The sequence below is a fragment of the Andrena cerasifolii genome, chromosome 10 (genome assembly GCF_050908995.1).
Source record: "Andrena cerasifolii isolate SP2316 chromosome 10, iyAndCera1_principal, whole genome shotgun sequence".
NCBI classification, from domain to species: domain Eukaryota; kingdom Metazoa; phylum Arthropoda; class Insecta; order Hymenoptera; family Andrenidae; genus Andrena; species Andrena cerasifolii.
In genome coordinates this window covers 10,907,170-10,924,633 of record NC_135127.1, presented here as the reverse complement: position 1 = coordinate 10,924,633, position 17,464 = coordinate 10,907,170, and the positions used below count along the sequence as shown (strand labels likewise).

Genomic DNA, 17,464 nt, shown 5'->3' with positions numbered 1-17,464 from the left:
TATGATCCTGTGAACTTGCTCCTATTTTGGGGTTCCTAGAGGTGATACTGCAGTCTTCAGGAGCCCATTACGCCCATCATAACGCTTTATACGTACACTTAACGCATTGTTCACCTAGCACATCTGAAGAATAAAGACCCGTGCAAAACAAACATTCTGTATCATAATTTTCTTTTTTAATCACTTTCATCATTCAGAACAATTTCTTCTTCACTCTCATCAGTTAAACTTTCACGGGTCTAATATTCGGAAACAATAACATGATAATTATTAAGTAGCTTCGAAGATAAGTCTTCATCATTTAATTATATACAACTAGTAAGCCTTAAACTCCATTGCAAGCACTATACAACAGCATTTGTGAAAATCATTTATAAACTTTTATACACATTAACCACTTTAGAGGCATTTCTAATTTACTCGAACCACTTCAAAAACTTTCTGCAACGTATTTCAGAAATACGTGCTTGCTCAAGACGCTTAATTGATTACAACGCCACTGTGCGGATAAAACAACAAATACGCGGTTAGTTAGTAAAGAAATATCGCTGTGACATTAAAGAGTTCTATAACGGAGATAAGCCGGGGTCAAAAATTAGGAGAGGTCGTCGTATTCGACTACTTTTACCCTAGCAGTGGCACGCGAAGTTTATTTAAATTTAATTTAGTTCCTACTAGAATTCAATTATCGAGCCCGGCAATTTTCAAATTAAAATGCACGCTCGCTCATACCTACCGATGAAAAAAGTTGAGCGTTCATCTGCCTGCCAGGGCAACGTCATGGAAACGTTCGCAACCGTATCCCATTCGATCGCTCCTCTCTATATTCGCGGCGATCGAGCCTCGCTAATTGGCTGATTATAATTTCAAATCGATCCCGCGCAACGATGCTAAGAAATTGACTATAAATAGGCGTCGCTCGGTCACCGTAGTGTTTCCTGTCTTCGATGGTGAGCCTATTTTAAGAAGCACCCGTTGAAACGACACACCAACGCGTGCACATCTTCTGCACTCATTACCCACGGGCTGAACAATGCGGCCTGTTCTTCGGCACACTTCGGGACCCCGTGACGCGTCGATGAAGACGGTGTCCAGCTTCCATTCCGACAATGAGCCACCGTTAATTCGGAAGCGTAGCGCGTGGCCTACTCACGCCTCAAGGTTAGATAATTTCCTCCAGCCCCAAAAGGACCACGCCGTTGATTTCCCATGCCGACCGCTCGCGCGATAATACCTACAAGAGGCCGGGCAGCCTGCGAACCGGTTCCCCATCGGAATATAAATTGAACCACGGATCGATCCGTTTCCTTTTTTACGTCCTCGCGTATACCGCACGGCTTAATGACTCGGCCATCGTTTTATTGGGATCGGGCTCCTCCTGCGCGGGAATTATACTCCGCGGCTGTACGAGGCTGGGATTAAAAGAGAAAGCGGACGGAACGGGGCTCTCGAGTAGCTCGACGCATTGTTGCGATCGAAATGGTACCTATGTAAATGGCACAACCCCGTCGAGCTCGGCGGACACCACGAGCGAAGTTGTGCCTGGCAGTTCACGCGCTCGCTAATTGCGGCGATGCGGTGTCGCGAATCGTGACGGTTTTCGTGGGAATTGGACACGCGACGCGGGACAGCCTCGGTGCCGTCTATCGGGCGAAATAACGAGTCTATTGATTGGACGGTGTGCGGACCGGTGCAAAAGCTTGCGCAACCGGGCGTTAGTCATCGCGAGGCGACGGTGGTGTGCAACTGCTGCCGGCTGATTGGAAATAATTGCGAGCACGCGGGTGCTGAACGGTTCGAATGATTCCGATTTAATGACCCGGGGGGTGGGGCCCAGCTGGATGTTGTTTGTTCGTGGGCCGTGCTCGTCTCGGCCCCCCCCGCGAGACGATGAGACGGGGCCCCGACTTTCGAAATCGAACGTAAATATTCGCGGCTGTCGCGCGCGGCATTATGCGGCTTCGGTATAGGATTCGTATGCAAATGGGGGTTCCGCGACGAGCCTTGTTTGGCGCGTAGGACGAATTGGGCAGTGGCTTGTTTTTCGTGCGAGACGGCGGAGGTAGCTCGTTGATTTAATGGCCCCGAATTGCCCTTCAATCATCGATGCTATTACGATTCCGGTGGCAGGGTGTAAATACGCCGACTGACAGCAGAATTTATACGGGATGATTGCGGAGATCGTCAGCGCGCGTGGGCCTGCGTGTACTCCTGTAAATGACGGGGGAGAGATTGGCGAAAGATGGTTAAGAAACGCTTCCTGTAATCCGATTATGCAGATGCAATGATAATCGAGCGAGGCGCGAGCGCGCAAAAAAAGATAGGTACCGTACGCGAGTCTAACGGTGCAGGTAGGATATGCAGTTGCAACAATCGCGAAACAATATGCAATTGTAACGATGCAAATGCGCTGTGGGATTGCAACAATGCAAATGGATGCAATTGGATTTTGCAATTATGCTTCCTCCGGGTTGAATGTCCACTGTCTTTGCTTCTAAAAAGAATCTAGGACTCCGTTCTTGTAATTTCAGTATCGCTCGCTGAGTGCCCGCGAGTGCTTTTCGAATGGTTTACCATTCGAGGACTTTAAAATCCAGCACCGGTTGCTCTCGAATACCGTGCACGGTTGTTTTGCGATACATCGCGAGAATTCGGTCAACGCACGGCTCCTACGTTATTCAGAGAAGCCACGCAAGAATGCACCGGCCGCGTTGCATAATGCAGTCGCGGAGAGCCGTGATCATTTTTCCTCGGTGTTGCGTTACGCTCGCCGGTTGTGCGCGATATTTTCGTGACCCCCGGTTGTCATTGCCAAAAGTTAGCGATACACAGGACGACAATGGAGGGACGGCGGCGGTGGTCTCGCGCGAGTGGAGGCCAAGGTTAAGGTCGAGCCCCCACCTTACAATTGCCAGCCGCGCTCGGTTCGCCTGCCTCCTGGCGCTCTTGCCTCTCTATTCGCCTGTTGTTCGCCTTCCTGGCGCTGACGTAACTTCCTTCCACCGACGACGACGGCGGCTCAACCTACACGGTCATCGTCACGGGTTCCCCTGCACCGTCGCTGCCGAAAATTCGCGCCGTGTTTTTCCACTGAACAGTGACGCGGCCGAACGAAGACGGACACGCGATCGAGATGCGTAATCGACTGTGACCGTGAAATGTATGGAGTTTCAGATGGCGAGTGATGAGTTTTCGAAGTTTGTGTCGTTGGGAATTTTTTTTTAGGTTTCTTCAATCTAGGGGTGTCTAACCCTGGGGTGTATGTATCTCCAAGGGGTTAATTGAGCTGTTTTGATTTTTTGTAAATTCAGATCATTTACCTATTTCTGAACTGAGGGCGCTTACTATTACTACTTACTAGAAGTACAAGTAATTAGTATTAATAGTATTAATATTATATTACTAATTACTAGTAGTACAAGTAATTAGTAATTAATAGTATTAATATTATATTACTAATATAAGTAGTATTAGTATAGTGTTATTAGTATAGTAGTATATCACTACTTCTACTACCAGTAAATAATAATAGTAAGTGCACTCAGTTCAGAAATAGGCAAATAAGTAGTATTACTATTTTTAGTAATACTATAACTAGCAATACTAGAACTAGTAATGCCACGAGTAATAATATTATGACTAGAAATTCTGTAGAGATGTAATAGTTTTCTATCGTTAGAGTAGTCACGAATGAAAACTATGATAACGTATAGTTTTCGAGAGCATCTCAAATTCTTTAAGAATGACCACATTTTTCACCATTGAGTTCCACCATCAATTCTTCAATTTCCTTTTCGCTGATGTCTTGAAGCAACAGAACTTAGCCAGCCAGATTTCCCAGCGAATCCATTCCGCTCGAATTCAGTGGAGCCAGCGGACCAGTGGTATCCGTTATTAGGCTCGACGTCAGTCGCAGACGCTGCAGTAGAATCAGACATCAGAGTCAGCCATGGGTGAGACGCTGATACGCGCGTATTCTGGCCTCCAATCGAACGAACTCCTCTGTATCCTTACAACCGAGGCACGGCTGCGTCGTTTCTGCAGACATTACCGAAACGAGTGAACGATTCCAAGCTTGCAAATCCCACCCCCGATACATTGCATTTCGATCGTGTCGCAAAAGTCTCTTCCCCTCATTCCCGAACTTTCACGCGTCGTTGGAGGCCAGCTCGCTGCTCCGGGGTAAATTCTTCCTTGAGGGAGGCTTACATCCTGTTGTCTCAGACAGAGCAAAATATACAAGTGCACGCACACTGGCTTTCCTCCACGAGCACGTACGTACGTCCTCCATGCTCGTTTTCATCCGCTCGCGAGGATAAACGCGCGAGTCCTAAAACGCGACCCTCGCGTTTCATGCACGCGTATGACGAGGGTGGTTACGAAGCTTAGGGGGCGGGGGAAATGGAATGATTGTGCACCGAGAAAGGGGTCGTTTCAAGGGCTGCCACAGGAGGAACGCTTTTTGGGAGGAGTCTGTTGAATGTATCATATCCTTCGCGCGGCTTTTCAGAAAATTACTTCATTTATTCGAAATGCCCGAACTGTTCTAATGTACAATCTGGAATTTCGTTGCAGACAAAGCTGCGGAGCAAATGGGATCTTCTCGCGTCGCCTGGACTTCAGCGCCTTCAACAGCCTGCCCCGCACTAAGCTCAACTCCTATCACATCAAGGTGAGTACTCGAAGCGACATTATTGTTCACGCGATACGCTGTCATTATTCGAAAAGTCCGCTGCATCTACCGAGGAAAAGGAAAGTTCGCGATAGTAACACCGCTGGAGCGGAAGGAGAGTAGAGAACCTATTACATGGGACTCCTTAAAGCGGACGGTGCACGCGATAGAGCAAGGTCGCGGCGAAGTGGTGCTGCTCTAGCTTTAAACCTTACGGAATTTAGGTCGCTGCGGTTCCTTCGAATTAATGGTGGGATTCGAACCGGATTTTTAGGATCAGTTTTTGAGTATAGATAGCAGGAAAATAGTTGAGAAATTTTTTAAAGCAGGGGTTTAGATCATTGAGACAATTCCACGCGATAATACCGACGTACCTCGAGGTACGTACTAATTCCAATTGCTACATCCCGAAGGAGATCCTAGATCCCTCTATCTCTTCACTGATCCTCCTTTCACATCGTTCTTACGGCCACACTAAACTCGACGAAGCCCAGGCTGCTCGAAATCAGTTTCGCCCGAGAATTTGTTTGCTGCCGTCCACGGAATCGTATATCGCACCCCCATCTCTCGTCCTTGATCTAGATCTCGCGCATCTACGCAACAGCGTCTTGGAAACGATCGCTCACGCGAATCAGCGTTCGTTTTTTCCCAATGCGCGTGAGCATGTCCTCATCCAGACCCAGCCCTGATGGCAAACGAATCCTTTCGCGGGTGGACTGCGTCGTGACACTGTCGTCCTACCCCAAATACGAGGGAAAAATCAATACCATCCCTCGGCCTTGCTCGGTGTGCATTCACCCTCTTCGGTTCCTCACTGGAGACGCAGTACTCGATTACTATCCAAGCTGTAGTCTCAGTGCGCTGCTTCTGACCGTGTGCAACGAGGATTTCGAAAAGAGAAACGTCTAAATCGCCTTCGGGTGACGCGAAGAGCTGCGTACGCGCGGTTTTGCGGTAGGTCGATCGATGAAGAAGAAGGATATAGGTACCAGGCCGGGACGTACGACGCAATAAGGCTTGTGCCACCGCGAAAGTGGAAAAAATTCCCTGAAGCTCTTTCCCAGAGATTTATGGCCGGCCTCCTTCCGTTTTATACCGCGGTTGCTTGCGTCACACTTACGCTGGGCTACCCTGGCGAACTGCGATCGGACAAGCTGCGCGTTTAATAGGGGGTTAGCATTTTCGACGCGTCCTTCCGCGGGCCTCGAGGTTTTATCAGCGGCTGGGAAAGAAGCAGCGCTGGATTACTCGATGAAGTAATTTCAGGGTGCCGGTGGACGCCGACCGTAGCTAATAATTATGGAAATTAGTTGCCTCGATCCTGCTAATGGCAGCGAGGCATGCTGGAAATAAATCGGGCGCTGGGAACGGCGAACGATGGATTCACTTCGGGTTATCGTGGCTAATATGCCGGTACGAAGTATCCCGAAGATTTTGTGGGTCGTAGAGGATGATTAGTCTCTGGCTAGGATCACTTAACGTTGCGATGGGACAAGGGAATTGGGAGGTCTGATTGAGAAGCACCGTCGCGTGCAACAGTGGCGTTCAATTTACTCCCGAAATGAAATGTACTTGCACGGTGCATCGAAACAATATCATTTTTCACTGCTCGATTAGCTCGAACTGAATTGCGTCGCCGTTGCAAACGGTTTCCCATCCGACTTTTCCCATTGGCGCGGCGTGTGCCTTCCAGCAGCGCGAGAGAATTGATGGATTACAAATTGATTTAATGACGTGGTTACACGCGGACGGTGTAAATTTGCCCAATAACGAGCGATTACATCGCGTGTGCCCGCGATGGCGGCAGTGGGTGGGCCCGCGGGGTGGGCGAGATTAATAGGATCGCTCGAGGAAAATTAATTTAGTAACCAGATACGCCGGGTAATTTATGTCGTCAAAAATGGCCTCCACCTGGGAAGCATTACGCGCCCCTGTAGGCTCGTGTACACAAAACGGACCACCTCCCGGGTCTCGACCTCCAAATTGCCCGCCGTTTCGAGAGCTCGCTCGTGCGAGCGGACAAAAAAAGAAAGGATGACTCGCGGAATAAGCCCGGTCTGCTCCCTCCGCCTAACTCCGTTCGAGTTGGGCAAGTGGCGGTGCTTCGAAACGAGCAACCATAACGGACCCACCCCGTTGTGCCTCTTATTTGGCGCGGGGTCGGTTGGGCGTCGAAGAAAGCATCGCCAAGCGCGAAGGGGGTTAATTTGCGACTTACGAACGCGGCTAGAATATTTCTACGCGGCTCTCGTTTCACGACTGCGTTCTGTATTTTGTAAAATACGACTAGGGGGCGGCCGGGGAGGGGTGCTCCTTTTACGTCTGGGGGCTCTTTCGCGTAACCTTTCATCGCAACGCGTGTACTCGAGCAAGCTAGCCCATAAAAGCCTCTCCGACTCTACTTCCCGCCGACCGACGACGCTCGCGCGTTATTTATTCCTTTCGCAAACGCAGAAAAGGGGCCACGCTTTATTAGAAGCAACAATGGACACGGAGCGGAGCAGTTCCGCTGGTTTTACAGCGGTATGGGATAAGCCGGCGCGTGGGATTCCTTTCATTCCGGCCACGAATCGCGCGGCAGTGATTTTCCAGCGCGTGAAAAGCCGCGCGGAGTTTTACGAGCCTCCGGGGCCGCCGCGAAAATGAAACAGGAGCTGCTTCCAGATTCCGCGCTAACTTTCTTCGTCATCGATGGCTTCAGCCGCCTTCTCCGACTGTGGATTCTGTTACAGCATTGAGGCAGGCTTTGGTTTCGCAATCCCCTGTTCCTTTATTCTGCATCTTCGAGGTACGTTTGATTAATGTTGCGGGTGGTGAATGGAGGAACGTTGGAAGATCTTTGCTTTATACAGATTGGAATAGAAGTTGAAGCGTTGCTATCTGTCTGCAAGATATGCTTGAAGCGTAAGGGATGGTAATAGTGGTTAGCGGGCTCGCCGATTGCCTAGATACGAGAACTCGAACGAAGGAGGGCACGATCGATCCCTTCTGCCACCAGAATCCACATGCTTTGCGTGCATGTGCAGGAGGAACCACGCTCGAACCCTCGAAACACTGATGGCAGCCCTCCCATAGCAACGTCCCCAGTAACAACCTCTGCCTCGCGAATTTTCGAGCAATTCAATGGCTTCGAATATTCGAGAACGGTTAGGAAACGCCTCAGTGTTTCGGAGCATTCGATTTCGTAGGGGAAGTTCTTTGCCAAATTCCTCTAGACTTCAAGCGTGAAGAATTGTCATCGAATAGCTTGAAAGGTGTGAGAAGTCTGATTCAGAAAATTTACCATCATGAAGATGAGAGTGACGTGGATGGCATCGCCGCCACTTGAATTTTGCTTCCATGTATCTAGGTGTGGTTAAAATACAGTCCATCCTCCATAGAAACGATTTTCTGTCAATCATCTGTTACGTAAGAATCATCCTTGCGACTATTGAGAAATCAAACACAGTGTCACCTTGGGAAATCTACCTGCATACATGTTTATAACATCGAGAAAGAAGTGCACCGCGCAAGATTCTGAAGCATACTTATTTCGAAATCTGCGAGGATACAGATCGGCAGGCTTCCCAGTTTATCCACGAATATATTAGAATTCAGAATCATGGTGATCGACATTCAAAGTCCTCGTGACTTTCATGCCTCTTGTACATTTAAATTGGTCCACCCCACCCATTTTGTCGATATTTCCCGGCGCACATTCGGGCTATTATTCCATATGGCCGCGGATAAAATATTCCCTCGCCGTGTTCGATACGAGAACCATTGCTGGCCTCTTGCCGTATCGAGGGGTGGCCAGCCCTTTCCTCTCGCTCGCCAGTTGCAGAATTCAAGCTTTGCCTTTTGCGCGCTGAATACCGACGTGCACACTGCCCCTCTAGTTTTACGTCGCTTTTAAAACCAGGGTGCTGCTGGAGTGAATTGGAAATCATGGTGCGCCCCCAGACTGCGTTTCCTCTTCGATGTGTCCTGTCTCGGGCATCGAGGGAGAGCTCCACTCTTCATCCCTCCCGAAATTCATTAAAGCATAATCGAGAATTATCGCTCTGCGTCTCCGAAGGATGGTCCATCTCTTGCACCCAAGCTTCTTACATAAAGCAGATCCGTGCCCGACTAGTTACATCATCCAAATGAGAATCTGAAGAAAAATTTAGGCACAGTGACGTAGAGAAGATCGATTACATACTCCCCGCGTCTCTTTCCTCCTTCCTTCGCTCTGCCAGGCTTCCTTCACGACCACCGATGTATATTCGCCCCGCGTGGGCGTCGGACGCAGCACCGTCTGCGTCTACGTCGAAGGGAGTTCGCGAATTCTCGTCGGGGGGCTCAGTCATCGTCCTTTAAGAAAATACCTCGATCCCACCACGCCCACTGTCCGTTCTCTCGCCACGCGTCCCTGTGAACTCGAAACCGTGCGCCGTTGCTGGTGGGTCGGGCGATAAATCGGACACGAGGAGCACTGGAAATGGGAAAGTGGCGTGCCGCGGTGCAGTTACTGCCGGTAGTCAGCGTGAATTCATAGATCTAGGTGCGGCCGGACTGCTCATGCTCGCTCCGGGGCTGTCCCTCGACCGTTGTCCCGCAAGTGCAGCGAACTCGTCTAGCCTCGGTGCCGATGATTATAGACACCTCGACCGTGCATTCCTCCGATAACGAACAGCCGTGACCTAACGAGCGAGGCTCGACGAGGGAGGCTCTCCGCGTAGCCCGGTGGACGGGAAAACGTGGCTGTTAAAAAGCTGACTGAGGCTCCGCTACCTTTTGACGGCGGCCTCGCAGCGAAATGTATTTTGTTCCCGGCCACGAAAGCAGAAGCCTCCTCGACTCGCGAGAGTGCCCTGCTAGAGTTCTGAATGGCACTCCGCAGTCGAGGGAGCGGAGATTAATTAAAAGGACGACGTCGAAAACCTTTCGTTGCATTCCAGCCTCGGCTCTACCTCGACGTGCAGCTCTCTGCCCGTTCGGCTACCATCTTTCCCATCCCCTGTCCGCCTCCTATCCTCCGCGACCCGGCGATTCGATGGACATTGATTCCCAATGAGCTGACGCTGATATACGACAGCGGGGCCCGACCAGTCGGAGCTAATAGGAAACGCCAGGCGGAATTTATTGTGCACCGTGTAACGGTGGATATCGATGTCGCCCAGAGCTCTGCTCGCTCCTCGTGTTCCCCGCGATGGGAGAGACGGTACATACGCTCGTGTAAGGAGAGATATCGAGAGACACTGACCGTATCGACTTGTTACTAGGGAAATCTATTCTGTGGGAGGCTGATCGCTCTTGCGAACTTGCTGCTCTGCTCCGCGGCCCCGCGGAGCTTTGCGAGCTGGAGGATTTCGAGGCTCCCAGCATTTGGAAGTCATTTCGCAACAGTTGCAGCCACTGCATAATTTTATTACAGTATCACCTCGTCGATTCACAAGTCAGGTAGAACTCGGAGGAAAGGAGACGTCTGTCTCGAAACAGCTTTGCGATAGCATTCAGATCGAATCGAGTCGTAGGAAGGTGGGACAGCTGTCGACGTGTTGCAATTAGGCAACAGTGGCAGTAGAACGACTCCATTCTCTTGTCAGGAATAATTCCTGCCTGCAACTGTGGAGAGCGCGCCTATTTATCGAGCACTCGGTGCCCTAGAGACCTCTGCATTCCGCATAAAATATACCGCAGCCCTTGCACTTTCGCTTTCCACCGTTTCAGCCGCGGCGCGACGAAGGGACGTGGCTTGCAAAATTGATAACAAGTGGCGCGTGTCGGGATTAGAGGATATTGGCTGGTGGCGTATCGATGCCGGCTATGCTGCCCCTAACTCGGCGAATTTCTCCACGGGCGTGGCGAGCGCCGTGTTATTCGTAAGATAGTTTCCAAGTAATATAATCCCGACGCGTTTGCACCCGCCACTGGGCGGCGTTGATTAAATTCAGAGCTAGCGGGAACCGATGGACGCGGAAGTTTCGTCGGTCCAGAGTTTCTCGCCAGTTTGGGGAGTGGGCCTGCCTAATTTCGTTACGTCAGTAACCGAAACTACCCTGGATGTATCCATGTTTCGAGCGACTGCTACCCTCCCATCGAACTTCGATTGGATCCTAGATCTCGGTTAGAATGGTCCTCGCTGGGGTAGTATCATACCGCGTCCACTAATTGATAATTCCAGGCACGCTTGATGGGGAATCTGCCGACTAAGATTGTACTTTAAAACGCGAATTAGGAATTCATTCGAGTCGCGCCTGCACTTTCGAGAGGGACGAATTCACGCGAGGAATTATTAAAGGGTTTCGCGAGAGCTCGAATGCGCACGGGCATCGTTATTGGAATTGCACATTCGAGTCGGCGGTTCGCTGCGAGAAACGAGTTACCCGTTCGAGGGTGACGTTCCTTCTCTCCTTCTCCTTCGCTCCACTGCCGCCTCCCTTCGTCCGCTCCCTGCTTCATTCTTTTTTTCTCTCCTTTTTGTTCCCTGATGGGTACATTTTGCCCGTTAACCCTCGTTCCAGGCCCGACCCCGCGACGCGTACAATGGAGGTTTGCATTAAAGGTCATTAGCTTAAACGTTCGCCTTCCTGTTGCGCAACCCGCGCAATTCACCGGGCCGCTAGCTCGCGAACCAGCGCATTTCAGACAGAAATAATTGTGCCGATTTTTTGTTCGACTAACCCCTTCTGTCTCCACTTGAAACTTGGACAGCGCGGTAATTGCAGTGGCCCGAGGACCATTGTTAACTGTTCGACGTAGATGATCGATAGCTAGGAATTTTTCGACCAGACAGTTTTCGCAGTATGTAATGTGATTGACCTTTTCGAAACGCGGAGAGCGTTCGCTCGGACTCGGATCGCCCTTGAAGCTCCTCCCTGAACTGGGATAAGTGCTGGCTCCCTTGAGGCCAAGACCTACCTCAAACGGATCGATACAAGATAGCCCCATGCTTTTCTCGCCCCCACGTCACGCACTCAACTATTTTTGGCCCTGAACTTGATGTACGTAAATGGCTGCGTGGCTGCTTTTCGTGGTCGTGGGTGGAAACAGGGAACGAGTACCGTTCGAGTTTTATGACGGTGTCTCGCGATAAATTCTCAATCTGATTGCACTTGCGTTCCAGTTCCTTAAGGGTACATGGGTATTAGACAGCTGAAATCAACGATTGTTTCTGGGCTAGATTGTAGAGCCAGTAATAACTTAAACTATTTGCTCTTTCAACAATTATTTCCTAGGGATATAAGCCGTATTTTCAAATAAGAATGTTTACAAAATATTAAAAAGTAATTAATATACAAGACGTCAAAGTGACAGATTCCGATTGACCGACTCATTTAACAGTAAAATCGCTGTATATGAGCATCCTTCAACTCAAAGTCTACAATATGGAACTCGGTCGAAAAATTTTAATAAAAATTCACACAGGTATACTACAAATGTCAACTTCGAAGGATTTTATTGAAGTAATTCTGTGATAAATGTTATCTTAAATATTGTTAAAGCTATGCGATCTTATTGACCGAACTTCAGATTGTGGAGAAAAGTGTTTTGTAGGTTCAGTTAAAATTTCAATAAAAAATATCGATCCGTTCTCGAGTTACGATGTTCACCGTCTTGAGAAACACAGTTTTGAGAAAAACTGCTTAAGCATGATTATACTTGCGTCTTGCTGTCCCATGTTTTTACCGGCATCGGACTTAATTCATCTTGATAGAAAACTGTGCGATTACTCGCCGATAATTGGGGCACCTCGATTTCTCTTAAAATTATCCTTCACACCCAGTGGTTAGTATATAGTAATGAAGAGAAAGGGACGAAGACACGCGACTTTCTCCATCCTTAGACGAGTAACGAGGTGACCTTTCACCCTTAATCAGGATTAGCAAACACTAATGTGCAGCAAACCTTTTTGCCGTGGATAAAAAAGTCCCAAGAAACATTAGCATCTATCATTCATATTCCTCCGCTTGGGTCTTTCTTCGAATTCCTCGACTTCGCCCCTAAGAATCCCCCAAACCCGCTGTATTCAGCGTAAGCCAAAGATTAACGCGTCGAATCCAGGAGATCGCGTTTCTTGCGTAGTCGCAATTGGTCGCGCGTTTTGACAAATCGTCGCGGCGTCGACGAGGAGCTTGCAAGTCTACGGGGGACAGAGAAACAATAAACGATGTGGGGGACAGGGGGAGCAGGCGGGAAAAAAAACGGCGGCGAGGAGAGAAGAAGCGGACCCACGTCATAATCGACGAGACAAATGTCGCTCTTCCTGCGGCGATCGCGTCTGCCCCGGGCAAAAAGAAGCCGCGCGAACGGTCGAAAAGGGGGCCTCGACGACTGCCCCTGGGAGAAAAGCAGTGGCCACCCGTGGACTCTGGCGCACTTCCGTTCTCGCGGGCGCATTATATATCGGAGCTGCCTACGAAACGCGTCTCAGGGCCGTCTTTTACGAGCTTCCCTTTTCGCTTGGCCAGCTTTCTTCCCTCCTTAAACGGAAAAACCTCCCTCTCTCTCCGCGGAGGACTCGATGGTACGGGGTGGCCACTTAGCCAGCCTCCTCGGCTCTTTTCATTAAGCTCCGGCCCCTTTCAACCGAGGCTGATTTCTATGGCACTGGGCCACAGAGAAAACCCACTGCTAATTATTTCTTTCAATAATTGTGCCTCCCTTCGCCGATGGGCCGCTGCGGCAGGGACCCGGCAGAAACGTTCCTCTTGTTTCGACGCTGCTCGAGGAAGCGGTAATTACCTCGAGGGCTGGCTTTGCTTTCTTTTGCTGCCGGACTTGGCGGCCCTTTTTTTTTAAATCGATCACTTTGTGGACGGTGCGTGGAAAGTCGCTGTCTTGGGGTGCTTTCTTGGAGGTAGCTGTATGGTTTTATTAGTATGCGCGGTTGGGAGGGTGCATTTTTACTAGGGTGTAGTTCATGGAGGATATATGAAGCATTGAGAGCAAAAACGGACAAACCCACATTGGGAAAAAAATAATTTTTCCTATTTTATATGATTAGTCCAGCCTATTGGAATAATACATTATTGCTACTAACTCAATTTCGCAAACAATGTGGCTTGGTCCGTTTTTTCTCTCAATGACTCATATCATCTTGAAGACTTTACGTTTTCTTTGTGTAGGAATTGCAATTTATAATCTAGAAGTGATGGTGAATATTTTGTGACATGCTATCTACCATTTATTTTCAAAAGTAACAAATACAGCTCCAGTGCTAGACTTATTAAAGAAGTCTTTAGCGCTCCTTTCAAACCGCGACGCATAAAATTATTCCCACCGATTAACTATAAGCCGTTGCATCGACATTGTTTGTAATTATATATCTACATAATACCTCACACGATATTTACATACAATTGTACAGTTTGTATTCCAAGGCTAGTCCACTTTAACTAAATAATAATAATAAAAAAAAGACTTGTCATATTTGTCCCCTATTTCGAATACGAATATTTTTACTGAATTTCCGAATGAACAAGACGTTCTTCGAGGCATCGATACACCCATGTTTTTCCAACCATCTACGCGTAATATCCGACCATCCTACATTACATCACCAGCCGATAACCCGGCACAGTGTCGCTAACGGTTTCGCAGAGAACAAGGATAACGAAGTTTTTCCGCCTCACCACGCGAGATCAACAATTCCTCTCCGGTTCTGCAGAACGTATCACAGAGAAACTTCCAAGCGACTTCCGTTGCAGAGGAAGCTTCCCATAGTCGTTTGGGGTGAGCCATTCGCCGTCTGTCGCGAAAACCGAGACCGTTTTGTACTTGGAAATGTAATTTCGCCTAACGCAGCTGCGTTGTCGGCGATACTCGAACGACGTCTGGCTCTTTTTCGATGGCGATTAATTTTAACCCGCGCAGAAGTAACACGGGAGGGGTGGGGTCGCTCGCGTCGACGCGCACCACGGAAGTTTCCATGCGAGCGACCCGGGGAAAAACATGTTAATTTCTGCCTTTAAACGCGACCATAAGACCAGGCTGTTCGCCGCTCTCACGGTTTAATTAAAATTTCGGTACACCTTCCCTCGAAGCTTTTCCGCCGATTACGCAATCATTCCCTCGGAACGAAGCTTTAAACAACGCTACAAACGACACTCCACCTAAACTCCCCTGATTACCCATTCGAAGAATCGTTCGAAGCCAGTGATGAACAGCAAACAAAGTGATTAAGCAAACATCCAGCTGTGCGGTATCATCGAAATTTAAAAAAACGAGCCGTGTGAACGCGAACTCTCTTGGAGCGTTACAAAATCCATCGTTCCATTGGACGCCCGAGGATACTCGATCGTACGGGGAGAATCGATCGATACACGAGCCGAAACTGCTGGCAGAGATCGAGCGTCGACGCGGTTTACCACTTTCAATTACGAGTTTTCAATTTTCTTGCGCCATGCACCGGGGAGAAATCGTGTCTGCGTAGGATCTCGTTGCTCGCAGCGGCGCGCGGCCTCTCTCGATTGCATTATGTCAGCTTTCCAGCTGAACGTTATCCTGAACCTTCGGAAGGCGGCACGGTCGCCCAGTATCCCAGGGATCGACGACCAGCTTCTCCGCCCTTCGACCCCCGGCGACGCATAAATTCACCATTTTTTTCCCCGCAAGGTTCGCGCGCAGACACCCTCCGCCACGGTTTTCGCCGGGCGCCCGATCCTCCCGGCGGTCGCCGGCGAGAAAATGGAAATAAAATCCCGTTATGGAAATGTGAAACGGCCGGGGACATTGGCTTCCTTGATGCCCCTTTACGATACGCTTCCTCCGAATACGATTGCTCCTCCATGACCGTGTCCCGCGTCTCGATTCTTTTCCCCATCGGTCGAGTCGCGGATCACGGTTTTCGGGGAGCAACGAATTCGGTTGCGTAACAGGAAGTCCCGCGGAGAAGGATGAGCCTGGATAACTCCGCGAATGTCTGGTCGATGGGGTGTTCTACTTGTGGGACCTTTCAACCCCCTCAGGTTTGAACTTTCACGATGATTCACCCCCTTCGCTGCCTCCTAGCATCCTCCTCTCTCGATATTGTAGTTCAGAGTGAAGGAATATCGAGGATCGGAAATAGGGAGCGAGGCATCTAGGCTTGGAAAAGTCGAGGGAAGCTTGTGTTGGTAAGGCTGAATTATTGAAGTATGTATTCCGAAGTCCCTGAATTATCGAGCAGCTATGAAGTTTTAATGGTCGTGTGTCCCATTCCCATGTTCCACTCGATTGTCCATCGGTTGGCCATTTTTCCCTGAGAGAACTCCATCGCGGTACTCCTCTGCGTCTGGCTGTACAGCATTTCGGATTTCAACCCTGTGTTGGTATTCCAAGTAATTATCGAGAAACGGAGGGAAGAGAAAGAGAGCGAGCAGAAACGTATTATCACGAGACACATGCTCTTCCCAGCCGGTCGTATTACTTTCCCTTTCTCCTTTCTCCTCTCTCCGTCTCTCTTCCCTGCCCTTTGTCCCAGTGTCTTTGTCCACGAAGCCCCGTCGTCTGTACCCGTCGGCTTTTTCCTTACCGCCTCCCTCAGGAAAGCCTCTGCGAGAAGGGCGTGGGTTTTGATAGAGAAATAGTTTGAGACCTGCGATCCGCGCGACGATTTGCTTCTCTCTCCCACTTGTGGATCGATGTGTCGCGTATAATTCCTCAGCTTTCGGGGGGATGGATGGATCAAAGGGGACGCAGGGAAACACTAGAATTCCCCGCAAATAGAATCCGCCGCTAGGGCACAACACCCTTCGAGCGTTTCGCAATATTCGTACAGGCACATCTCACTCGTCATCATCTCTAAATTTATTCCCCAAGGATCCAACCGCGTACAAAGAACGCCACTGTTTATATTCCTCCTGCTCCCCGTGATTATTTCAGACGGGAACACCTCCGTGGAACCGTCTCGAACCGTTTCGAGTCTCCCCCCTCTATTTTTAGGGTTTCATTAACGCTGAACCGTGCGAATTATTAACTGCAAACGTAATCGCCTACGGCAGCAGAAACAGATTGATTGTTTGATAGCGGCCAGGGGGGTGGAGAGAAAGATAGGTTCCCATTGGGGGATTCGGTGAACCGAGACGCGCCCTACGCTTTAACCGTTCGGGGCACGGTGGCCCGCGAAAAGTTGCTAGATTTATTATGCCATTATTTCGGCCGATAGGCGGGCGGCGTGGAACGTTTATGGGTACGGAACGGCGAAATTTGCCTGCGGGAGGTCAATATAACGTCCCAGACACCGGCGTCAGGAGAGAGGAGGGAACAACAGTTTCCCTCCCAGCTATGCTACGTTACCTACGCACTGTCTGCGAGAGGAAAGCGTGTTTTCTGATAAACGTTCCCACGAGCACGGCCAAACGCGTCTCTCAAGACTCCGAGCGACGACCTTTCGATCCTGTTCGATTAACCCTAGGACATCTAGGATGGTAGACTAACTACACACCTTCCTTGATTCAGAAGTAATTCTGCTTTGAAAGTGGAGCTTCGAATACCTTAAAGGCCGTCGCGCATTTCGACGAAGAGCGGCGAAGCGAATCGATGAAATTAATAATAAAATAATTGTCGCTGTGCTTTGGTCATCAATTGTTTATAAACTCTTCTCTTCGTATCCACGCGCTTAGCCAAAATGCACGACGGCCTTAAGAGTTGACGAGAAGTAAGGTTACTTCCAACGAAAACAGAGCATCTTGCTTGCTTCCAATTCCTATTATTTCAATTCTTTGCAGAATTTGAAAATAGATTACTACATTACCTATTCGAAGGAAAACGTGTCCCTTTACACTCGCCAAGTCCATCCAGAGTTTTCACTTTCCACCTTTCACGATTCCTCTATGAAACGGGACA

At 49.3% G+C, this 17,464-nt stretch overlaps 1 protein-coding gene across 1 annotated transcript in view; it reads left to right on the top strand.

Annotated features, from left to right (window-relative positions):
- Positions 1 to 17,464, top strand: part of LOC143374224 (headcase protein-like) — a 169,829-nt gene that overhangs the window by 24,109 nt on the left and 128,256 nt on the right. The window contains exon 2 of the mRNA XM_076822184.1: positions 4,576 to 4,672. Within this exon, the coding sequence (XP_076678299.1) occupies positions 4,576 to 4,672 (97 nt within the window). The remainder of the gene's footprint in view (positions 1 to 4,575; positions 4,673 to 17,464) is intronic.